This window comes from Phalacrocorax aristotelis, chromosome 5 (assembly GCF_949628215.1).
Source record: "Phalacrocorax aristotelis chromosome 5, bGulAri2.1, whole genome shotgun sequence".
Classification (NCBI taxonomy): Eukaryota; Metazoa; Chordata; class Aves; order Suliformes; family Phalacrocoracidae; genus Phalacrocorax; species Phalacrocorax aristotelis.
In genome coordinates this window covers 58,424,437-58,449,621 of record NC_134280.1, presented here as the reverse complement: position 1 = coordinate 58,449,621, position 25,185 = coordinate 58,424,437, and the positions used below count along the sequence as shown (strand labels likewise).

General features: G+C 46.8%; 1 protein-coding gene across 2 annotated transcripts; it reads left to right on the top strand.

The window, feature by feature from the left end:
* Window positions 1–9,770: 9,770 nt before the first annotated feature.
* On the top strand, window positions 9,771–25,043 carry NRIP3 (nuclear receptor interacting protein 3). Of its 2 annotated transcripts, none has more exons than XM_075094777.1 (7): window positions 9,771–10,313; window positions 17,069–17,248; window positions 17,968–18,050; window positions 20,816–20,955; window positions 21,372–21,424; window positions 21,523–21,620; window positions 22,918–25,043. In XM_075094777.1, the coding sequence occupies exons 1-7, from the start codon at window positions 9,978–9,980 to the stop codon at window positions 22,928–22,930; spliced, it is 903 nt and encodes a 300-aa protein (XP_074950878.1). In that variant the 5' UTR covers window positions 9,771–9,977; the 3' UTR covers window positions 22,931–25,043. The 2 variants fall into 2 exon arrangements, with proteins under 2 accessions (XP_074950878.1, XP_074950876.1); XM_075094775.1 differs by having other exon boundaries at window positions 22,915–25,043.
* The last annotated feature ends 142 nt before the right edge of the window (window positions 25,044–25,185 follow it).

Below are 25,185 nucleotides of genomic sequence, written 5' to 3'. Positions count from 1 at the left end.
AATTCAGATTTTGTTTCTTTAGCAGTTCTTGGTCCCAACCACTGACTCTGATCAATCTTTTGATGAAGAGGGAGTGATTTTGTAAAAGACCTTATATGTTGCATTATTCTCTTTTTGAAAAATGCAAATATGGGGCCTAGAAAGACCCATGCCGCTGGGCCAGATATTGCTACCTCTTCAGATTGCAGTCAGAGGAGACCCTCTTCTGAACTGAATTCTGACCATCGATCAAGGCAGTTCCCCCTTCTTTTCCAAACTACTATCAAGGAAATGTGCAGGTTGCAAGTTGTTGATTTCCAGGCAGAATAAACCTCAAAGGAAGCTGGAGGAAATGGGCTCTGAAAGCATAACTTTAGCTGCTGTTATTCACTTCTGAGAACAGTGAGTGATTCTGGCATTCTGCCTGACCCCATCCCTCTTGTGACTTAGTCTTACAGATGTCAATAATGGATGCTGAACATTTATCTTTGGAAAAAAATTGTGTGTATAATCAGCTACTGATTCCTTCTGTCATTTCATGGGAGGTCACTCAGCTTGATCACAGCCTGACTCCTATCAGTGGTTGTACGGATGATCTTGTGGTAAATTATACCCAAGGTAGGGCAGAAACACCTCAAAGCACAGATAATCTATAGCACTGTGTGTCTCATCGTTCATACCCACAGTGCACATGCTCCCGGCTCTCCTGGGGCAGCTGGCTTCCTTTTCAGACATAGTGCAAGCTAAAGTATTTTTCAGTTGACTAGACTTGAAGGTGGAGATATTTCACCAAACCACAACGTGGCAAACACAACCTCCGTGTTAGGAGAGTTACACTGAAGTACTGTTGACGATTCTGTGCGTTAGCAAATATTAGCACTGAGTATCCAGTAACGTCTCACTAAATCTTACCTGTTATGAGTTGCTGCAGTTTTGTATGTGCCGTATGGAGGGGGATACAATGGTAGCTCGCTTATACTTGCAGTGCTTGAGAGTGTTGGAGTCTTGGCTTCATAAAATAAACATAAGAGCTCCACAGAGGTGAGAGACCCTGTGTTTGACTAACACTGTGGTGACCTCCTCTCTAATGTTGATGTAAATCATATTTTTATCTTAAATGGATAGTGTAAAATATCTTAGGTTCAGATTTTGATTTATCTTAAAGTTTAAAAATAAAGATATTTAGATACATTCGATGAACTCAGATTTGGATGCTTTAAATTCCAAATTTTATTTATTTATTTTTTAACTTAAAGCACTCAAATCCTGAATTCATTGAGCATTGGTCTGTTGGGAAAACAGAGAGCAATTCCAGACTTGAGAAAGAACCTATACAAAACAACCTACCCCCTCTTCATGTCCTCTGAAGGAGGGGTGCAAATCTGTCTTAGAGCTGAGCTCCATAAGAAGGTGGAAATACTTGTCACATGAAATCCCTTTATGAATACTCCTTTAACTGGTAGAGGCAGAAGAGGTTCACAATTGGTCTTTTAAGAAGTATAGTAAGAATGTTGTTCCTTGGTGAATCCCACATTGACATGAGTTGAAGTTAGCACGTGTTCTCAGGGCTTTTGCAGAAAAGCTGAGAAATTCCAATTCTGTTCAACTTGCTTATTTCATCACTGGAGATACTCTGTCATTTCTGACACCATCACCTGGTAAACTGGGTATGCCATACAGGAACCTTTCAAAAGGCAATACTGTTTCAGACCTGACCTGTACTAGTCCTGTTCCAGAAACAGTGTGATATATTTTTTTAAGCTTGGTTTTAAATTATGTTCTGATATTTGTGTTCTCCAGGAGGTAAATTTCACAGAGCTTGCCTGAGGAGTCCCCCCTCCCTCTCTCCAAGTACTGCTATTCAGGAATCATACCACTCGAAAGCATCTGGAACAAGAAATGCCTTTGCAGTGGATTTATACGTGGGCAGAGGAAAGTTATCTAGCTAGAAAGCAAGAAAAAACAGCGCTTTTAAAAGGTTTGCATAACTCCTTTCAGGACTAAGAGTTCCCCCTGTGGCAGGGAGCTTTCAAATACCTGTGCTTTGCTGTGCCTGGATGCTTCAGTGCCAGCTCTAAACTTGTCACCCAAAGGCAAGAGATTTAAAAGATCCCTTCTGCTGTATAAGCTACCATACTTTTCTTATCTTGTTCCCGCCCAGGCCTTCTTTGTTTACTCTTATCCCCAGTTCAAGTATCAGCAACAACTTCAGTCCTGTCATCCCGTGGTGAGGGCAGAGCACTGAGTCTGTGACCTCACTCTTTCGTAGCACAATATCTTTTTTCCTGGAGCCAGTGTGCATTTCACACTGATGAAGACATGGCATTATGGGGAAGATAACCATGGACATAACCACCTTGGCTAACAGGAAGCAAGGTACTTTTTAGATCCCAGTGGAAAATGAATGTGATGTGCTCTTCTCCTTGCCCATTGTAGGCACCTGCCTGTGTTGCCAGTTGTTCCTGAGAATACTTTATTAGTTTGAAAAGAAAGTACGAGGGAGAAAATGACAACCTATTGTTCCACGTTTGCAGCAATCAATGGGTAAATGTTTAAAACTTCTTGTTGCCAAGTTAGGATCAGGTTAATAAACTACTTCCATGACTGTAGCTAGGCATGGATGTCATTCTGGGCATCGTGTATCCTCACTGCATCTCCACTAATGTTCAAGGTGTTGACTCAAAGAAGAATTTGGCTAGCTGCCTTATGATTAATTAGCCACACAGATCTAAAAGCAAACACAGATCTCCTGATTTTCCCAGGATAATGTATACATTAAGCACTGAAAAAGTTTCACTTCAGTACCATTGCTCTTACACATATCCCATGCGATTTTGTGTGCATACTGATATTTTCTGTACTAAAGAGTGACTTTTCACCATGCTGGGAAGGAGGAGGTTTGCTCAGAGAGCTGTCTGCTTGTAATCCCCATTCTGCAAAGCATTTAAGCAGGTACTTAAGTGCGTTGGTGGATAGAAATGGGTTGTTGTATTGGCATATTTAGACCAAGAATGGACTCCTTTGTGTCCACAAAACACTGAAAGATTGCTGGCTGCTAGCATAAGTGGGGCTTTGTAATGGGTGCTGTGCAGGGCCTTTGTCCCTTAGGCTGAAGCTGGAAAATGCTGACAGGGCAAGGAAAATACGTGTGTGTGTGAAAACAATGGTATATCTCTTGTTGGAGCAAATTTGGTGGTGTTCTTGCTCTTGCAAGGGCTGTTTATTGGTGTCCTAGATACTCTGCTTCTTAAGTGCCATTAGCCCAATGGCTAATGACAGTGAAAGCATCTTGCAGCTGCCTTGATGTGGGGAGCCCATAACCCCTTTGTTAGGGATGGCTGTGAACTATGAACTATTTCAAGACGTCAACAGGAGTAGACTCAGCAAAATGATGCAGCAGCCTTGTGGGGAGGTTGCTGTTCAGCCCAGTAAGCCCCTTAGGTACTATCTGAAGCTCTGGTTTTTACAGTTTGTTGTCAAGCTCTACTTTGTCCAGGTTCTCTGAGCTGGGTTTGTGAAGAGACTCTGAATCTATTGCACAACTTCTTTAACTGACTCTAGGATGAGCCAGGGCATCCCAACCACATTGCTTGATTGTAAATGTGATCTTGTTTGTTGCAAACCCAGCTGTGAGCCTTTGCCTCCTGGGTCTCCCTGCCTGCTCCTACCGCTCAGAGCCAGCATCTCAGCCCACCAGCCCCGTGCCTTTTGGGGAGCAACAACAGCCTTCCTGTTATATCTTAGCAGATCCTGCTGGACTGACATAGAACCCGATGTGAAGAAGAGCAGCGCCCTCTTCCTCCTGCCTTTCAAAGTTCAGAAATCTTCAGCAGCAGCAGCAGCAGCATTCCTGCCTGCCCGGCTCTGCTGCTCCTTGGTCTCTGGGTGTCAGGCTTCTGGAAAGTTAGAAAAGGAGTGAGAAAATGGTGTTTGTGTAGTGTGAAATGACTCGCGCTGTTTTAGCCTTAACAAGACCCCTCCTGTATCTTTAATGACCTGAACGTAAAATTTACTGCGTGGAATGCCCCTGCAGCAGAGGAAGCCTTCAGCACACAAGCTGCCTTTTGCAGGACAGGAGGGGAAGTGAAATCCCCTGAGGTTTGGGAAGTCTGAATGATGTAGTTGTGGTTGGCACTTTGGATATTTGTGTAGCTTACTTCAAAATAAATATTTGCAGTTCAGCTCTAGCATACATGTGGGAGGGTGAGAACTAGCATGTATTAATACTTCTTAAAATCAATCGTTTTGAAAATTTTATACTGGAATAATCTTATTATTGCACAACATAAACAGAAGTTAGTGTGGATACATACTGGGTAGAAATGTCACCCGCCCTCTATGTACACCGTTTCCTGCCCACGTGGAGTTCCTGAAGAAAGCCATGCAAGGTACATTTTGGGAGAGAAAGAGAGAATGAATTTGTCCTTTTACTTGAGAGGAAAGTTCCCTGTGTCTTCAGCTCCTTTGCAAGCCCCAAAATACCCAGTGGCCATGTCTGTGCTTGTGTGTGCAGCTGGTTTTGTAGCGGCAACACCTTCTGAGTTGCAGTCGGATTTGTCTTGGAGGAAACCAGCTAGTAAGCGATGCTGGGGGCATGATCAGCCCCTTTTTCCCCTACCTGTAAGCACAGGCAGTGCTGTTCAATGCACAGCAGCATCCGTTACCTCTGTTAAGGGCTGTGATTGTTCCAGCTGGTCAGGGGAGGCCAGACTTTCTGTCCCCAACAGCAGCCCCCAAGTGTATTGTCCTCTTATCCCTTCCCCAGTGCTTGGCAAGTCACCTGTCAGCTTCTTCCTTTCCTCTTGGCACCCTGTCCCAAATCCCCCACCTGCCCCTTTGCCAGCTCATGGAACCCACAGCTACTTCCCTGACTCACATGGGACCTGGAAGGGGCTCAGCCTGTTTTCCCAGTGCAGCGCAGTTACCAGCATGGCTTTGCAAGCTCCAGAGGCAGGACCTGTTCTTATGCTCCATCAGCCACAAATAGCTCCTAGTCAGGAGTGGCTGTCACTGAAGTACATGGTAGAAAACGCTAGGAAGTGTACCATTTGTTTCCCTGACCAACTCTTCCTGTGCTTTTTTTTTTTCTTTCTTTTTTTTTTTTAAAGGAGTGTGTTTCAGCCTCTTTAAAACAGGAAAAAATAAAGGTAAGGAGCTGTTGCAAGACTTGCCATTTTAATCGCTTGGTTTGACGTGCATTTTTTGTGTTCCTGAAACTATCACCCACCTGCTGTCTCTCTACATGAAAAGAACTAGACAGATAAATTCAGTTCAGTCTTCTATGAGAAGATGCACAATGTCTTATTCCTCTCCTAGCATCATCAGTGCCCCTGCTCCGTGCTTGCTGCCACCAGCTCATGTACTGCACAGGACATGCACGGGGGAAACGAGGTTGGAGCTGCACCCAGGGTAAATAAGGAGAGCTGCCCCAGGAATAGTTGTCTCCATGAAGTGCTCCTGCATGTGATGGGGCCTGTATCCAGCCCAGGAGGTCCTTCGTCTTGGTCAGCATTGGAAACACACATAGTGAGCGTGGAGTTACTGTACAAAATGCACCACATCTCTCCGGAATCTCAGCCTGATTCTACCTTTGTATGTTCTAGGATTTCTCCAACTCTATCTATAGTGTTTGTCTTGCTACAAATGATGATTAAGAAGCTCTCTCAATCCTTCTGGATTTCTGTATCCAACTGTTTTAGAAAAAAAGACTGTTCTCTAGTCTCCAAATTATTCTAGTGATTTGCCTGAGTATGCTAGAGCTGGCCCTTAAATATCCTGCACTGATGGACAGAATAACTTATTTTTCTACATCAGTTATTGTGGTTTTATTTTCTTGACCTCTTCACCATCTTCCCTCTGGAAATGGACTCTTTCTGTAAAGTTTTCTCTCTGTGTTGGGGTAAATTATTTTTCCTGGGACTCTTGCTTGCTACTGCTTCTGTTTCTGTTAAATTATACCACTCTGTCCTTTCTTCAAAGTTTTCTGGGGCATCTCTGCATCTCCTCAGGGTATGGTAACCACTAACAAATAACTTCTTTTTAAGGAAAGATGAGAAATCAAAGAAAAGAAAAAAGTAAAAAGGACCAACCCACTTCCTGCTTTGCCTGCTGCTGCTTTCCTTTTCATCAAGAGAAGACATGAAATGGGGGTGTGAATGAAACTCTGCAGCTCTTCTTTCCTTACGCTGATGAAGCTGCAAGCGTGACTGGGTACTAAGCTAGTCTAAATCAGCTGTAAGTGAGGGTATAAAATTGCTGGGGTTTAGTTCAGTCTGTTTACATCATGTGTAAAGCAAATTGTGTTTGCAGGCAGGACCTGTGTCGCTTTGTCTTCTGTGTAGAGCAGCTAATAATTTCCCGAGCACTGTGTGTTTCCTCCCCTCCCTCCAAGGGCACTTATGCTGCTGTTCAGTGCTGCCTTCCCCTGTCCACCGCTGTGAAGGCAAAGGATGTGTTGGAAAGGCCAGGGAGATCAGCATTTCCCTCTGTTTTCTCTTTGCAGTAGGTTTGGAAACCAATGACAAAAGCACCACTGTCCTTAGCTCTGCTGGGCCAACAGATGTCCTGGGCGCAGGGCAGAGCCCCCTTCAAATGTGCAGCAGCTTTGCTGGTAGCCGCCAGGGCCATCTGCCTCTGATCTCCAGCACGTGCTGCCTCCAGCATGTGCTGCCTGTCCGTGCTGGCAGCAACAGGTATCTTGGCTTCCTAGCAGAGCCAGCCTGTCCTGGAGGGCAGGGCCAGTCCCCCCAGGCTGGAAGGGTTTTCTCCATCACAGCCTTCTGAAGCCTCTTTTTGACATCGGCCTTGATGTTATACTGTGCAGAGAAACACATGTCCTGCTCTGGAGTCGGGAAAAAGCAAATTTGGTTTTGATCCTTGGGGCTTTTCTTAAATGAGGGGCAATGATCATGCACAGACCTGTCTCCAGTGAGTGGACGGGAATTTTTCTGAAATGTGCCCCTATTTAGACACACCGCATGGGGGCAGGGAGCGATACCCATGGCTAATCTCTCACAAACAAATGACCAACTCAAAAGTTAATTGCTGGACTTGAAGTATCCAAACAGCCCCTGTTTCAGTGGGGATCCTGAGTAATTTGAGCAGATGATGTACTGCTCCTCCCACTTTCCTCTTTCCCAGGGTTAAAAATCAAGAGGGGAATTAGGGCCTTTATCTCATTTATCACTCGAGCACTGGGCAAATTTTCTTCTGATCTGTTGGCACAAGGTGCATTTATAACATACAGTGGAAGTGAAGTTGTAGGGCTCAGACAAAATGCTTGTTTGCCAAATTAAAATGCGAGCTGTAGTGTGAAGGCTTTTCATGCTCCATCTGCTCTTTCAGCTTTACTCTTCTTGCTATAAGCCAGAGCTGAATGGACATTTGCTAGTATGCCAGGCACAGTGCCGCTCCTCCACGGGGCTTTGATATTAAAAACTGTCTCCTGGTTTCAGCGGCAGTCCTTCTGCTTTCCTCTGTGCCCCCTTGCCTTTGGGAGAGTGTGGATGTTGTCATATGTCTCTATTTAATCAGCTGGATAAGTGCCAAATAGCTCCCAAGGTAAAAAATAAGGTACTTTTATCCTCCTGGGCATGTTTGCCCATAGTGTAACAATGGTCCTGTCATGTAACGAGCTGAGTCAGTGTGGAGAGAAAAAAATTATATCCCCCCTTCAGACTGTCAGCCCTGTTATCCTTCTGCACACCGACATGTTCACTGAGCTTGGGGTGGCGCACGCATAATGGCCTTTATGTGAAATCATGGGTTTGGGTTTTATTGTATTCTGTACTCTCATCTGAATTTTTTTTTTCCCCCCTCTCTCCCAGGTCATATGAGGAAGGGCTGAACATATACAGTCTGGCCATGGTTGTAGAGCTCAGATGTATAAGTTTACTCACAGAGCATTGCTGCTTTGGCATCACCGCAGCAGCTGGCATCAATCCTGTGCAGCGTCAGCACCAGTCCCCATGTGAGGAGCCAGGGCTGTGGGGTGCTGGTGGTGTGGGCACTGCTGCCAGTGACCCTCCTGCAAAGGGGCTGCTGTCAGCCTTTCAGCACCCTCATGTCAACTAAGCTTTCTGTTTAAATGTGCCGAGATAAATAAATAGGTTGTCGATTCTGCACTGTTGGGGCTGACCCCGTTGCATAAGTCAAGGTGAGAGGATGGGGCTGGCTGCAGCTCACAGCTGCTGGGGGCCAGATCCTGCCTGCGCCATTCCCTGCTCAGGGCTTTGCAGCGTCCCGCAGGGGAGAGAGAAAGGAGAAACCGTGGTGCTGGGGTTTAGAGCAACTCGGCCAGCTTGGCATTTTCATTGCTTTCTTTCCATGCCACCAGCCCCCACTCGACCCCCACCCTGCCCCCTAATTAATCTCAGTTGCTGCAAGGGGAATGTCTTTACCTGGCTGCTTTCAGCTCTCTTTTTCCTCTCTCTCCTCCACATTACTTTGGGACTCTTTCCAAAGTATTTTCACCTGGCCTTTCCTGTCAGAGACAGGAGTGTTTCGCTGAAGCTGGCCAAAGGCTGATGGTGTCGTGGTGAACAGAAAGTGTGAGTCCGGGCTGTGTCGGTGGGGGAGAGCAAAGTGGGGTCAATGCCCCAGCTCCTCCCAAACATTAGGAGTGCCCTGGAATTTAGGCTTGATATAGATCTTGGGTTAAGCTCTGCTTTTCTTGTGCTTTATCTAGCACATCAAAGTCTCTGTTAGCTTAACAAGAACCAAACCCGTGTGGGGTGTTTCTAGATCCATACTGTCATCTCTGAGGCAGAGCTGTGTTTTCTCCTGCACCTATTTCTTGCAACAAAGAACTTGGAAAGCATAAGGTTCAGGTGAGTGCCTGCTGCCTCAGCTGTGCTGCTGGAAAGGTGCGGGCCCTTCTGGGGAAAAATAAAAAGAAATTTTATCATCCCTGGTGAGAGATGATCTATCACTTAAAAACTCACGGGTGTAGTGAAAGAAACCCACGTGTGCTGAGTCCTGTTACAAAAATCCCCTGCTCTATTTTATCAATCAGTCTTTATAGTATGAAAGTATATTAAGTTTGTTAATGTGTTCACGTTATACACTGTAATGTAATGAGGTAGTGGAATTTTACTGGGTACTTTGGAATTGTTCATGCTTAAGTAAAACAAGCTAAAGGACAGCCCAGCTCCAGAAATAAGGACTTTACTTCTTGGCAGCCTAGAGCTTCCCATGAAGGATAAAGGATACCCCTGGACAGCTAAGATAACACCAGCATCCTCACCCTCTAACATGTCTTTGAAACCCTTCCAGCATCGTCTGACATCAGAGATAAGTAAGTACAGCAAGACTGACTCCAGTGATGTCTGGGTCAATAGACAAGCAGCAAGAATGCTGCAAAACTATAGTTGCTTTGCAAAGTTTTACTCTGATTAGTAACCAGTAGTGTGGATGCTAGTGATTAGTCAATTCATGCTGTACCCTAATGTTTGACGGGTATAGGAACCCTGTGTAGAACCACATTTGGGGTGCCCCAATTTGGCTGGGACAATTTTTGTTGACAGTCCTTACCCTTCCTGGGGACTTGAGTAGACAGTGATGTTGCAGATAGGTGCCTGCAATGCTTTGGTGAGGCCAGCGGCATCCAGAGCCTGCTCTAACCCCACTGGCCCCAGGCGTAAGGTAGCAAACCTCAATGTGGCCAGTTGCACGGTCCCCTGTGGGGCAGTGGCATCCAGGACCGCATGGGTGCTGGACAGCATTCACCCACCATGACACTTCAGACTCCATATCCAGGCCAAAAAAGCTGTGCCTGCAGAGGCTGGCTGGGCGTTGCGCTGGCTCCTGGGGCTGTTTGCAGCCTTGCCTGTGCTCTGCCATTCTCCTTTCTGCCCGTGAGGCTGCTGGGGGTCTTTGAGAGCCATTGGATGCCTGCAGCTAATCTTGCTTTCAGGAAAGTCAGCGAGGAGGAACGGTGCCAATTTATTCCCTTAGACCGAGCCTGAGATCTCCCGCGGTTGTTTGTGCAACGTATTGCAATGTGCCCAACCCCTCCTTTACTCAGCAGCGTCGCTGGAGTACCTGCTGGTCTCCAAACGTCACCAGGCTCTGGTTATAAAGTGCAGGCAATAGAGCATCTCCCCGGCACCATCTCCCAGAGAGGCGCGTCTTTGAGAAGCAAGCTGCACGCGGGTGGAAAGATGTTTTATTCAGGTATCCTGACAGAGCCGAGTAGAAAAGAAGTGGAGATAAGGGAAGCAGCATCCCTTCGCCAGCAGAGGAGGATGAAGCAGGCAGTTCAGTTTATTCACAAGGATTCTGCAGATCTCCTCCCTCTGGATGGGCTGAAGAAGCTGGGTACTTCAAAAGATACTGTAAGGCTTTATTGTGTTTATTTGAAGGAGACTTAAGAAGCTGGTAGGGCAGTGTCTATTTCTTTTCTTCGTGCCATTCTTCTGTTAGGAGGAGAAGTTGGTTGCTTGTAGAAATTGATTTTAAAAATGAGGCTTTTGTATGTAAAAAGAAGGGAGTAGAAATATGATGCTATTTATCACCGGAGTTTCTTTTTGCTAGTAGGTCCTTCAGATGCCTGACACTTGGATCTAAAAGCTTCTGATGTTTTTTTTTTTACATTTAAATGAAAATGTGATGCTGTTTTGAGTACAAAAATCCTCTCTGAATCAGAGTAAATCAAAATGGCTTCATATAATACATACATACACACACACGTTTGTGATGCATGTATATGCACAACATATAATCATAGAAAATTTGGTAAAATGCAGTCACTAGTACTTCAAAATATAAAGCTGCCAAGATTACACTTTGATTAGGCTTATATATATATGTTTGATTTTTTTCTTTTAAATGAAGATACATAATTCTAGGTTTTAAATATTACATATGCAGTGATCCATGTGATCCTGTAGCTGACATACAATATTCTTCACTATGTCCAGCGGCTGGAGAGCATTTCTAAATACTAATATGCACAAATGTTTGAGTTTTCTCTAATGAAAAATGATACTTAAAGTAATATCAAAAGTTCTGATGTAAGGAGCAAAATCTAGAAAATATATCCTACTGAGGGAAGCTCCTTTACTTTTTTTGCCCAACTGTTGCAAAATTCTTGCACCTTGTAACACACAGTATTTGCTTTCTTCAATGCTTGGTACAGTCCATTGGAAAAAGTAAATCTTTTTCTTTTCAGTTGGGGTAGTTTTGTTCTGTCACAGCCTTCCTGCTCAGATAGGTTAGGCTTGGCTCTGCCCGGCTGAGATAAATGGAATGAGTTGGCTGTTCTCTGCAGCACACATGGAAGTGATTTTTTTGACATCCCAGATGCTTTGCAGTTGCAGGCAGGGAGTGAAGCTCCTGCCTAGGGAAAGGCTAGGAAGTAGCTTCCTGGTCACCACTGAATGGCAGCTCTCTGTCAGGGAGCTACGAAGTGCCTTTTCAGAGCATGGTCGAGGTGTTATTACTATTATCTGTAGTCTAAATAATATGTCATGGCTCAGTGACCCAGAGTGTGTGGGGCTGAGACCCTGATGACAGGGGTTTCTGGCCTGCTCAGATGACAGAGACAACAGGTATCAAAGTATCAGGAGTGCGGGCCACTGGGTACTGAAGTCCTTGTTCCCTGCAGCAGCAAGGACCACATTTGGCCCGATGCCAGGGGCAGAGCATGGGGCGCCTCGCCATGGCCCTGGTCGCAGAAACATCACCCAAGGTTTCCTCCCTGCTCCTGTGCCCACACCAGCTGAGCTGTGACTGTAGCATCGCCCCACCTGCACCCACAGTCCCTGCGAGGAGGAGCCATATGGGGGGAGGCTTTCTCCGGGGATGTGCCAAAGCCCTGGGGAGGTCCACAGCTCCTGATCCCCTCCAAGGAAAAAAAGGAGGTGCAGCATGGCAGAGGTGTGCTGCCCACCCCAGCTACCCTGGCTGTGGTGGGTCTCCAGCCCAGGATGAGGTGACAACTGAGCTGGTATGGGCCACCCCACTGCAAAACCACCTTGTCCCCACACCACAGTGAGGGGTGATGGGACAGTGAGCACATGTGGCCAGGGCTTGTGTTGGCCACAGCTTCCTGCCCCATGGTATGCGTATGGAGAGCCCCCAGAGTGACAGCACTGGCACATGAGCCTGTTCCCACAGCCCCAGAGAAAACGCCATGAATTTGAGAGTTGTTGCAGTGAAGCAACACTGCCAGAGTTGTCCCCAGAAGGAGTGGGAGGTTGTGTGTCTCTGAGACTGGAGAAGAATCAAGAGCCTCTGAAATGTTGGCCCCCAACTTGGCATATCCCCACCAAGAGGTCTAGGGCCAGAGGGGTTGACCTGCACAGTCAGGAGGCCAGCGGTCTTTGCCCAGGGTGTTTGCACACCTTTCTTGTGAATAACTGCACACCTCCTAACAAAGCAGCACATTTTCGTGTCTAAAGCTGCGCTACTGCTGTGGTGACGTGGGTGGAAGGGCTTTTGACGTGACGGACGTTATTAATGCAGGGTTTCCCATGGGGGTTTTCCAGCAGCCTTGGCAGGAGGTGAGAGGAGGTAACAGCTCCACAGAGACAGGGATAGGTGATGAGGACAGACTCTGTCTGTCAGGGTTACAGCTGCCAGCAACCACTCTGATTCTGGGGAGAAATCACTTCTTTTTGGCCACGTGCAAGGGGTACTGCACACAGTGAGGCGGCAGCAGGTCACTGGGGCAGGTGTGCTGGCATCCCACAGCTTGTGTGCCATTACTGGGTTCCTGAAGCATCTCTCCTGGTGATGCCCCATCTAGGCAGATTTGATAAATACTTGTTGTAATTATCTTTGTTAAGCCTCTGATATTTTTCAGTGTATTATTCTGGGTTGGACTGAACTCTTCTAGCTCCTTGCTCCCTTTATGTATTCCACTTTGTTTACCTAGTATAAGACCAAAATATAGCATAGCGTACATTGGATTTGGCAAATGTAGGGCTGGATATACAGTGCAGAAATGGCTTTGTTTTGATGCCTCACTATTAGCCTCCTCCCTGAAGCCCAGAAAATTGGTGTGAGATGGTTGTTAGCTGGCATTTGGGCTTCCTGACACTGTAACCGTGACCCCCCGCCTGACTTGGGCAGGATGTGCTGGCAGTTGGCAGCTCCTCCTCATGCTCTGATACCTGAGAGCCACCAGACTGGTTTAGAGGGACTTTACCTGAAACAGTCCTGCATCACATTACAAGCTGGAAAACAAAGTTATAAATAATAACAAAGAAAGCATTTTACCCTCCTAAAATGCCCTCAGTCTCCCCATGGCACCTGGGTCCTCAGCACAGCTTGGGGTGTCCCTGTGGCCTCATCCCCTGCTCCTGTAGCTGGTGCAACATTGCAGTGCATCCAGTTTCCCCAGCTTTCCCATGGTGTGCTCCCCAGAGTTTGTTGCATCTTGGTTAAAATGCAAAAAACTTTGATGTTGTGTGCACTGTCTTGATCAGAGACCTGGCCACTCCCTGGGCACCCAGGGGGCACAGGAGAGCAGGAGGTGTCTCTTGTCCCACCTCATCACGCTGTGAGAGGGGCTGACAGCGCATGAGCACAGGCTGCTGGTAGAAGAGGTGTATTTGGATGAATGATGGGAAGAAGAGAGAGAAATTGGTTATTTCTTGGGGTGAGCTCCACTGGTGTGTTAAAACTCCTTTTTTCTCCTGTCTAGGTACAGAAGAGAAGGCAAACCTCCTGAGATGGGTTTGGGGAGGGGAGGAGCTGGCATCTTCCCTGACTTTGATTTCCACCTGAGTGAAACTGTTGTTGACAGGTCTTGTCATCCCCAGATCTAGAAGCCAAAATAATGGGAAACCTGCCAGAGAGATGGATACTGCAAGCTGCAGTGATACACTTACTTATAAATTAAAGAGGACAAAACCGGACAGAATTATTTGTACTTTTGACAGTCCAGCAATAGCTGATGCCTCCACTCACTTCTTTTAGGTTTCTATTGTGACTTTTTTAGGGGACTGTATGTTTTTGCAAAGTCTCAGGGATGGAAATATTTTATGAAAGAAATCTTGGTTTGCATTTATATTTTGCTGAACAATACTAGGAAATAACTTTTTTTTTTTCCACTTACATGATGGTATGTAACATTTTATTTTTTTAATAATACTTTCAACAGTTTGTGTGATGCATAGAAAGACAGTACCAGATAATCTGGGTTACTTCAAACACCAGTCCTGGCTGTGTGGCCAGCCCACACTGGAGGGAGAACATGGCTGTCTTCTCCAACACTGTCATGGGGAGGTTTTCCTCCTTTCCTTCCCTCCCAGACACAGTCTACTTGCAGTTTTCCAGCAAAACGTGTGTTTGCAAATGGCCCCTGGCACATTATCTGTTTACCAAGTATGTATCCATCACTTGAGTCAGCTCCATGACTAACATCCCTCACTCAGTTGCACATGAGAGTCAAGGGAAATACAAGTTAAAGCAAACTAATTAATAGCCTGAGACAGGACCGTGCTGCAGGGAACCTTTTCAGCCCCCTCTTGCTAGATTATATCTGTACTGGAGCATAATGTAAGCAACATTTGTCCCCCCAAAGGCAGGATTTGCTGCAGCTTTCAGAAGAGCAAGCGTCAACAAAAGACAGTCCTGTTTGTGGTGGTAATTCGTGTTCACTGAGTGCTGGATTTTTTTCCTTTCAGTGATGGATCCCATATAGAATTCATAAAACCAGGGCATGAGAAAACCCACATATGTAACTATTAACAGTCCATAGGAGAACTTTTAGTAAAAAAAATTAGGTTTAAATCAAGGGTAGATGACAGTTAAAATAGTAATGATGAGTGTGGTGGTGACTTGTTCTTCTCCAGCCTGTTCTTTAAAAGTCATTTGGCAATGTGATTGAGGCCAGGCAGATCAGAAAAGCACCCAGACTGTCCTGGATAATGTCGGTCAGAAATTTCTCTCAGTCCTAACTGAGCAGGGCTGGGCGCAAGGAGGTGACCACTGTGCAACAGGCTGTCTTCTGGCCAGCTGGGCACTTCACTCATCTGCTTCTCCAGTCCCCTATCCCTTCATTAGGTTTTTTGGATGATGTGAAGAACTAATCCTCCAGATGTGTGCCTGAGTTGCAGCCAAACGTGAAGGGTAAGAAGGACGTGCCATCCACTGTGAGCAAACCCTGGCTTGCATTTTTGCTCAGATGAGGAGTCTTGGAGGGGATCACAGTGCCAACTGTGCACCTGTGGCTTCTGCCTCATATAAGGGAGCCATCGCTTCCAAACTGATTTGTTTGTCCCTCTGCACAGGGTCCATTATTAGTAGAGCAATTCTGCCTGTCTTTAATAGAGTTAAGTAACACTGGTTTCTTCTGTTCAGTCTCACTGGGAAGGCGGTGGTCACCAGAGCAGTGCTGAAGCTTTGTTACTTTTTGTGCATGAAGAAGGCAGTGCAATGTTGGATCTGATTTCTCCCCATGAGGGGGAGTGTGGCTACGTTACTGCCTTTGCACAGGATGTGCTCTCTAGCATGCTGGTCAGACATAGCGCCTGCAACCGAAAATGATCATGAAAATTTATTTCCTTTCAAGTTGCAGGTTGTATGCAGAAGTAAAAACAGTGAAAGTGGGGAAAAAAGGAGATTACGTGTCCTGGTGACCACTGGTGTTGGCTGTATCTACCCAATCTCATCAGCCAGGTTCAGTTTAACTGCCTGTGTTAACGCCTACAGCAGGATCTGAAGCATTAACGTGGTTGCAGTTATTTTAAGATGATGCCAAGTTGCATTAGCCTTTTGTAAGTGCTGTTATTTAACATGCCACACAGATTATTTTAAAGATGTAGTGCTGCGCATGAGGGTGTGCGCTGACCAACTTGGGGAACCACAGCCTGAGTTTTTCAAAGTTATCCTGATCCCATTGAAATTCCCTTGGGATGAGGAGGTTTGCTGGTTTAGATGTCTCTGCAGACACACAGGCGTATTTAATATGAATGCAAAAATTCAGGAGTAAGCCATTAAGAAGGTCTTACTATGGACAAATTAAAATCAGAAGGAAAGGGCAGTAATGGGAGGGGAGATTAGCTGGGCAGGGAATCGAGCAGATAATCAAGCAGCATCAGTTCACCTCTAGCAGAGTATGTGCATCCATCCATGATGAACATTAAACATAAAAAGGCTTTTGGGAAAGCAGTTGGAGGAGATTTTTGAAAGGCAACATGCTTCTCGCAGAGCAAGTGGAAATGACAAAGAAAGTGAGAAGCTGCTGTACAAAGCATTGTGGGTTCCCAGGAAAATACCTACCTGTCTACCTCAGACGATTTTATCTCTTCCCTCCTCTCATTTTCCTCCTATGGCATGGCACGCAGGATTGGTCCCGTTTACTCATCCTTAGCAGCTAAATACAAATGGGGAGGGAAGAGCCATGTGGGGCAATTTTAGATCAAATTCTAATCTAAAGGTCAGACTAGGTCTGACAATAGCTACCATCTGTAGTTCTCTTCTTGCAGCTGGGCCTTGTTCACTCACACCTGTAAAAGCTAATGCACAGGCACCTAAATTATCTTCTTAAATTAGGGGTCTATTCACACAAAGAGCATTGCCACAGGTGGAGGCTGGACACAGGTATTTCCTATGCCAGCAATGCCAATGCTCAATGAAAGCATCTGTGTTCATTCAGTAGATCCATATGCCTTTTTCATACTTAGCTGGTACGTGTAATTGGAAAGGTAATGTTACCTCCTAACTTTTCACATTACTGCAGAATTCCTGATATCTTTATCAACAGATGAAGGCAATTACAGCTGAAACACCAGCTTGGAACATCCTGACTTGTTTTGATTCCTATATGAAATCAAATTTTGAACTTGAGTTTGGGAAAAGAAAATCATTCCTCCAAATTCTGGTTAATGTTCTGAAAGGATTATTCACTTTCCAATACAAAGTAGTTCTACTTAGTCAAAGCCAGGTAAGCCAGAGCTGGCAGGAGAGCAAATAGATGTAGGAAGAGTACATGCAGTCTGGGATCAGGGAGAGTGAGACTTTAGGGCATCCCTCCTGCAAGAGAAGTGCTGGCCCATGGGCACCACAAGCAGACTGGCGATGGAGGTCATGGCTTTCCTTTGACTTCACCCTGCTCTTCTGTGTGTGTTTTTTCTTAAAGCAACCACATAATATCCTGCAGAAGCGCCTGATGGAGACAAATTTATCAAAAATACGAAGCAGCCGAGGCAGCTGGACTCCAAAGAGTGATATCTCAGCGCAGACCAACAAGCTGAATCCAACCAAACTGGCCAGCTCAGGGAAAACAGAGCATGAGGAGCTCATAGTGGTGAGCTGCCAGGTAATAGTCCTTCCCCAGCCTTCTGGGTTTTTTTCCCCCCAGATTTTATTTCTGACAGCCTCAAGCTGTGCCCTCATTCTCCATGTTTCCCGATTAGGGCTGCACTCCACCAGGGATGTGGGAATGCTTTCCCTTTGCAGCTTAGAGCTGCTGTGGCATGGGTGCCCACCTGGGTATCACAGAGAAAACTGGTCTGATGGGTGTGTTCCCTTGGACATCAGGATGGAGGGAGTAGCCGGGCTGGGGAAGCATGCTGTAACACTGAGGAGTAATTATCCATGGTGAATCCCTGTGCTCACACCTTATTTTTTTTACCTCAAATGCCATCCCTTTTTTCTTTCCCCAAGAGTAATTTCTCATTTCTCCCTCTTACCCTCACGACCTTTTGTATTTCCCACTCTCCACAATATCCCCTCCTTCCTGAGGCTGCCCCTTCCGCTCTCTGCAGGGGCAAACTTTGCTGGGAAGGGGTGAGGACCCAACATCATGTTGTTTAGTAGCACCACCTTATTCAAAAACCATCTCAAGAGCAAACTCTTGGGTACCTGGGGTGGAGAAGGCTATACCTTGTGGGCACTGAGTGTGCAGTGGAGCGGAGATGGGCTGGTGTGAGATGGGGCATTTCAGTGGGGACGGGAGGGTGTGGAGCAGAGACCCCAGACACCCTGTGCTCATCCTGCATCCCACACATCGTCTCCTGTCTCTGCTTGCTCTTGCAGTGTGCAGGGAAGGAGCTGAAGGCTGTGGTGGACACTGGCTTGCAACACAACCTCATGTCGTCTGCCTGCTTGGACAGGCTAGGGTAAATATCCGGTTGGATTTCTGTTTTGTGGGAACTTGTGGCACCTGGCAGCACAGGCAGTGCTCCTGGGACTGGGGCTTCGCTCACACCAGAGATGGCTATTCTGGAAGGGAGTGCTTTGGGCTGTGTCTGGGCAAGCCCCTGAGCCTCCTGTTGTAATCAAATCCTGCCTTATTCTTATATGTCTTTGCAGTGAGCTGAAATAGAAAGCCACTTGTACCAACATATTCACTTCTGAGTAAATCCCTTCAGAAGGTTGGATGCAATTGTATTTTTTTCAGTGCCTGCCTGTTTGTCATTCAGTGCTGTATGAAACAGCTGAAACCACCTGGGCCTTCTGTGTCCCTGGGGCAGGCGTGAGGCCGGGTGACCCCAGCCCAGCTGCCTGGCGAGGCAGGGACCTGGCTGCTGGATGTGCTCCTGCTGGGGGCTGCAGCGCCAGGTCTAAAGCAGCAGTGTGGTTGTGTACGTGCATGTCCTTGAAATTTGTTGTCTGCTGCTACTCCCAATAAAGGATTTCTCCCAGTTGAAGGGAAATACATTTACGAGGCATTAGAGAGCTGACTGCCAGCCATTTGCAGCAAAACTCCTGCTGATTTCCAGGGAGCAGGATCAGGCAGCAGTTTACAGGGTATCAAGGGGATTTTGGCACTTTATTCCCATGGAGTCATTGCTTTTTATCACTGACCTGCAGTGATTATGCAAAAACCAATTGCAGTTGCTCCCTGACCACTACTGCATGGCGCTGAATGAATGGTGCCTGTTTTCTGTCCAGACAGTAATTACCTCTTTGCACAACAGTGTTTAGTGGCTGGAAGGTGACTATACTTACTACAAGCTTGTCACAAACTGTGGAGCTGCTCAGCCTAGCTTATGGATGATAACAGTGCATTTGGAGGGGTCTTATCTTGCAAGATTGTGTATTGGCTGCTCAGCATGTCTGAGTTGCACAACGATGGCCTGTGATAGTTCATGGGCTTTCTGTGTTACTCACATGTCCTGTGTAGTTTTTGCAGCACCAGCCTGCTTCAGTAGTCCTGCCCTTCAAAGAGTGCTTAAGAAATAGGTTAGAGACAGTTTCTGCTCTCACATCATGGAGATTCCCTCCTGATTTGAGTGAGACCGCTTTTGTAGCCATCAGCCGGACAGCTGCAGTTAAAAGACCCCTGTCCCTCCCCATCGGCAATGAGCGAGCTTTGGTTCCTGCTAGGTGGGACCTCATAGACACCAGGGTGTGCAGGAGCCACATTGCATGTGCAGGCAGACAGCAAGGCCAGAGTGATACCCCATCCTGAATGCCGAGGCATGCAGCAGGCAGGGCTGTCTTGCAGGCAGCTTCCTGCAGCTCCTTTGCTGTTTCTGTTTGCAGGGGCAGAAGCTAAAGCCAGATTAACAAAGTGGGTTAAAACCAGTGCTTTGATGCCTGGCTCACTGTGCTGTCACTGCGTTAGGTCCCATGCGACAACAGGCACCGCTCCAGGATGTTTTACTTCAAAGCAGTCCAGCATGTGTGGCAATGATAAAACATGAGTTTTATTTAAATCTAGCCCTGGAAAGCGGCAGGGAAGAGGCGTGCTAGGTGATTTTGCTCTTGCTCCTGCCAGAGCAGGAGGGGCCCTGCAGCGTGCTTTGCTGGGTGCTGCTGCCTGCAGTTGAGGCTCAGTGGCTCTGGGGACAGGCCCTGCTGCTGCGGTCTCTGGGGGCTCAGGACCTAAAAGCAGCGTGTGTGTGCCCAAAGCACGGGCTCAATTCCTGCCTTCTTTTTTAAAAATCTTTTTGCATCTTGTCATGGTGCAGTTCAAGCTCTTCCCCTCACCTCTGGTTCTCCTCACCCCGCTGCAGTTTCCTGGCCAGCTTTCAGCCATGCATTGCCCACGTGCTATCTGTCCGTCCTTGAGTCAATCTCAGCTGTGATGAAGTGCTTCCTTGAAGGTGGCTTTACTCTGTGTCCCCTCCCCCCAAAGGGCTGGTTTCCCCTCAGGACAGTTGGACAGGCACACACATACATGGGCTGCTGCAATGCAGCTCCACAGAAAAGTGCCTCAAAGAGCTGAAAAGCGATACAGCTTTTATCTGAAGGAGAGACCACCGCCTCAAACTGCCTTTCCATTAGATTCTCGTTCAGTTTAAAAGGGAAACTGAAGCTAAATAATTAATCAGTGTTGTCAGACTAGTTCATGCGGTGTAGATAGAAGAAACAACTGTACCTAAGATGTCCCTGACATCCTTTTTTTGCATTTCTCAGGCTGAATGTGATTTGATCTGTCCCCATTTCCTTTGAATAAACCCAGCAGCAGCACCTGCTAACAAGTATGGATTGGGTGTGCTGCCCTGAATGTGAGGCATAGGGACACTGTGTCGGCAGCTCCACTGGTGGGAGCTGGAGTGGAGTATCCCCACCTTACACCCACACTACATTAGAAACAATTTTAGATCAGCAGCTTCCCCAAGTCTTGAGGAAATGTGGCAAAAAAGATTCCTCGGGTAAAAAGCAAAATCCAGTAAGGAGCTCTGCTTGGGGCAAGGGCTGATGCGGCCCCAGGGCTGTGTTGTGGGTCATCCAATGGCCAGACGTGGGTGTAGGCTGCTGGCTGTATGCAGAGCATCACAGAAAACCTGCAAGGAAAGCAGCTTTCCAATAACAGCATGGTAATACAAGCAAGCTAAGAGCACTTCAGGAGTAAGTACCCTCCAAACACCGTTTGCTCCTTGCCAGAGCAGCCAAACCACGGCCATTTCATGTCAGAGGTGTTTTCAATGCACAGGTTAAAGGAGCATCTTAAAGCACTCCCTGGCGAAGACAAGGCGGTTTCATTGCCGCACAAGGTGAGAGCGATCGGCCAGATCGAGTGCCTTGCCCTCACAGTGGGAGCGGTCCCTGTGGAGTGTGCTGCCCTCGTCGTGGGTGAGTGTGCGTGCGCTCCTCTGATCCTCTGGGTGCGGGCTGAGGCTCTACTCTCTCTTACCCCAGAGGTTAGAAATTAAGCTTCAGAAACATGTTAAAATTAAAATAGAAATACTGCTTTTCTGCAGCAAAAGTCCTTGTTTGGCCCTTCAGAGGGAGGGAGGGAGGATGCATTCATCAGGGCTGTGCTGGCAGCATGGGGCTTGCGCTCTGCTGTGCCGATGGAGTGACCACCGTGTACCTCTGCAGGCGCATCCGCCTGCCCTTGTTCGATCATGTTCCCTTCCAGAGTAACTCAGTCCCTTTAGAAACTGGGTTTTATTTAGCAGAGCAGCCATGAAGGAAGGATGGAGACACTAACAAAAATCATGGGAGAATGTTTTGAATGTATAAATCTGAATGTTCCTATTTTTCAGAAGACAATGAGAAACCCTTCTCCTTTGGGCTGCAGACACTGAAATCTCTGAAGGTAGGGTTTTTCCAGCAGGGCTTTTACACCTGCTGGGGAGCTGGGAACACTATGAATTGCAATTTTCCCTCTTACCTAAAGGCATTTATTTTCTACAGTGTGTCATAAACATGGAGAAGCACCATCTCGTTCTGGGGGAGACAGACAGGGAAGAAATCCCGTTTGTGGGCAGTGACAGTGCTGCGGCAGGAGAGCAGTAAGTTGGTTGGGGGGGTTGAGCTGCATGTGCACAGCTGAGCCTGATGGCAGTGCCCCTGGCATGGCCACACAGGAGCCCCCAGACCCTTGCTGCAGGTGAGTAAGAGCTCATCGGCACTGGCAGAAATTGTTTTCATCAGCTTATAGGTTTTTGAAATCGTCCCTGGCTTCTTCAGCAGCCTTTTTCAGCTTTTGCTGCTTTTTGTCCAGTAAGCAAAGGGGGTGTCTGAAAAAACGCCTTAGGAAATGTGCTTTTTGGAGGTCACTAGGAAGACTCCTTGAGCGCTGCTTTGAGAGTGTTCCCAAACAAACCTTTTTCTGGAAAATATTTACGGAACAAGGCAAATAAACCCACATGAATGTTTTGCAAAGTGCAGGACAGAGAGATCCTGCCTGGAGATAACCGTGTTGCCACTTCTCCCTGTGCTGTCCTGGACTTTTTCAGCCTTATCTCCTTATAGAAAAAGAAATCTGTGCTGTCTGCTCTGGTACGTCCTAAATGTGTGTAGCTTGTGACAGCTGTCTTTGCAGGCAGGCAGGCAGGGCAATCCCCCTCTTTCTGGGCACTGCACAGGGCTCCTCATTGAGCAGTGAGAAGAAGAGATGTATCACTGGCTCCTGCCTCTGACTTATGAAACCAGCAGCACCAGGTGCCTCAGAGGGGGTTTTGCACTTATGTGCCTTTTCGGCTTTGCAGGCAGCACTTGTGGTTGCTCAGAGATGACCGCTGTGGACACAGCCATCTAAATGATGTTTTCTCACTGCATAAGAAAGTGTCTTCGGCAAATGATGTAGGGCAGAACCTTGTTTAGCTGCCTGTCATGACAAGCCACAGTAATTTTGGATGTCCTGCAGCCTCCATGCAGCTTAAGCCTGCTGTGCTGGGTGTCACTGAGCTCAAGGAGCCTGGGTAGGAGTGGGGAAGGAGCAGACTTTCCTCAGCTAATTGTATTTATGCTCCTCGGGGAGTACATGAGGGATGTATGCACTGGTGCAGGGAATCAGAATCAGAGCACACGTGCACCCGCCGCGTACCCTGGCCAGCCACTGGCCATAGGTGCTGCCAACATGCGAGCCTGGGGAGCGCCTGGTACAGCACCACAGGGAGACTGTACTGCAGTACAAGCCCACAGGATGTTTTCCCTAGCTTCTTTGGAACAGGGATGCGAGAGGCATCACTGCAGTGATGAAATATTTCTTGGTGCTGCATTCAAGGCCAAATTTTGCTGCTTTTTTTTTTTTTTTAATGAAAACTGCCTATTTTGTTGAATGTCTTTTCCTTCCTGTTTCAGCAGTTTGGAGGCATAAAGAGAAATTGAAAAACCATCCTCACACAAGACCTTGACATCAAAGAAATCCTGTGCAGCTGTTCCAGATGAAATAGCAGCGCACTGCTTTGAAAACATTTACACTAGGCTACAGTTTGAGTAGAGCTAAATGAAATCCTGTTCAGTAGCCAGTAATTTAGAGATATTGTCATGTTTATCTATGGGTTTTGAGAAACAAATGTGTGCTTATTTTCTGGACTTTTCTATATAGTGTTCTCTTTATTACAAACAGTTGGGAAAACCGTATGAATTTCTTCTGATGAAAAAAATACTTTTTATAGTGGCCTCATATGAGTAATTGTATTTAGTTGTGATTAGAGGCTATCAGGGTGAAATTTTTATTAATGATTTTTCCAGGGGCTAAGAATTTATATTCACTTAATTGATATTGCCACATTCAAATAGCCATTACCAGGAAATAACTCAGAGTAAAATAACAATGGTAATACCACCTAGGAATTATAGTTCATCCTGTTAGCATAGTATTGTTGCCATGTAATTAGGGATGCAGCTGCTGGCTTGATGAGAAGGAGCAATTACAGAGTTATTAATGGGGTATAGGCTTCTCTGCAGTGGCATGGCAGAAGCACAGAAACAGGGTTTGGGAGGGCTCCTGGGGTGATGTCCTGCAGCCCCGACCTCACCATGGGGTTGGTGCCGGCACAGGGGCAGCACATCATGGTGCTGCCTCGCTGGGGCTTGAAATCCCCTGGGGAGGGAACCTCCAGGCAGGTCTCACTGCCTTCCTAGCAGGAGTAGTCAGGAAAATTAATCATTCTATTGAGCCAAAAAGCAATGAACAAGCACAAAAGTATGTTGTCCAGAAAGCAGCAGAAACAAAGCCTCACTGGTATGTCAGGAAACAAATGGGCACAATGCGCTCTCAGCTCTCCCCTGCCACCGGGGCTGGTGCCTCCGCCTGCCTGCCCAGCACCCAGCCTGAAGCACCAGCAACACCTGGGCTATGTGCTGGTGGAGGTTATTGACTCCAGTTGGACTTTAGTGATGCTGCCAGAAATGCCATATTTTTTACATCTATTTACAAATTGCCTGGGATCTTAAGTACAACACTGACCTTGACCACCCTCAGGGCAGGTGCGAATTTTCACTAGGACAAACATTTCATTTGGTGTTACTGTCCTGTAGCACCAGGGTTGCTAATTCACATGCTGCTCGCATGCAGACTAGAACAAACGTATGGTATTGCTTGGGGCAGGGGGGGAGCCTGGCCTTGTACAAAAGCAGCTTCTAGATTTTTAAAAGCTTATGGGAATTAATGACTGTCATCTGCTGAAGAGGCATCTTTAAAATTCAGAGTAATATCCTTGTGATGTCGTGCATCTGTCGGTGGCCAGTCCTGCTGCAGCTGCATCCACAAGGGCCAGCGGTGGGCTGCAGGAGCGGGAGTGCTGCTCCAGCAGCTCTTAGCAAAAGCCCTTTGGCCCCAGGCAGGCACAGGCTACAGCATGGATCAGCTGGGCTGTGGGGTCTCCTACAGGGTCCAAGTGGCTGCTCATGCACTTAAGCTACCCTGCAGACATTAATGTACCATTCGCCCAGGCATCCCGTGGTGCATAGCGTCAGCCGCAAGCACCATTGCCATCACTGGCATTTCCACTTAGGACCAGTAACCCCTGTTACCTCGTGGCCATTGGCTCAGGTCGGAGCCTGTCCCACGAGCCAGGCTCCTGCCAGCTTTAGCCAGTCTGTGCCCAGGAATGCCATCTCATGCCTGCCATGGCATCTAAGCTGAAGCTTTATGTCCTGCAGTGGGTTTGAACCTCTTTTCAATATTGGGTATGACTAGCAAATCTGAACTATCCATATTTTGAGCTATTTTCTATTTTGGTGATAAGTTTTAGTGCTTTCTCTACATACAGTATTTTATATAACACAGCTATATATGTATATATATTTACAGGGTTGGGCTGCCCAGGGCAGTCCCACTGATGTGTTGTAGAAATATTTCACTGAATATTAAATATATTTGATTATTTAATATGCTATGAGTTTGTTATTTTGGTACTTTTTTCTGTGCTTATTACTGTGCTAAATGTCAAATTAAATCTAAATAAAGTTACATTGTTATTGCTGTTTACTTGCTTGTACGCTGGATATGCTGGTTATTTGTTTTCAGTGCACATCTCATCTCTGTTGAGAACAGGAGTTCATTTCGCTCTTTATCCTGGTGGGGCTCCACAGTGCTTTTGTGCTTCTGCTGAGAATTGCTATCAG

Coding starts and splice junctions, on each gene's coding strand:
- NRIP3 (XM_075094775.1), top strand. CDS start 9,978: ATGTGCCCAACCCCTCCTTTACTCAGCAGCGTCGCTGGAGTACCTGCT. Junction 20,956..21,371: donor GTGTGCTGCCCTCGTCGTGG/GTGAGTGTGCGT, acceptor CCTATTTTTCAG/AAGACAATGAGAAACCCTTC. Junction 21,425..21,522: donor AGACACTGAAATCTCTGAAG/GTAGGGTTTTTC, acceptor TATTTTCTACAG/TGTGTCATAAACATGGAGAA.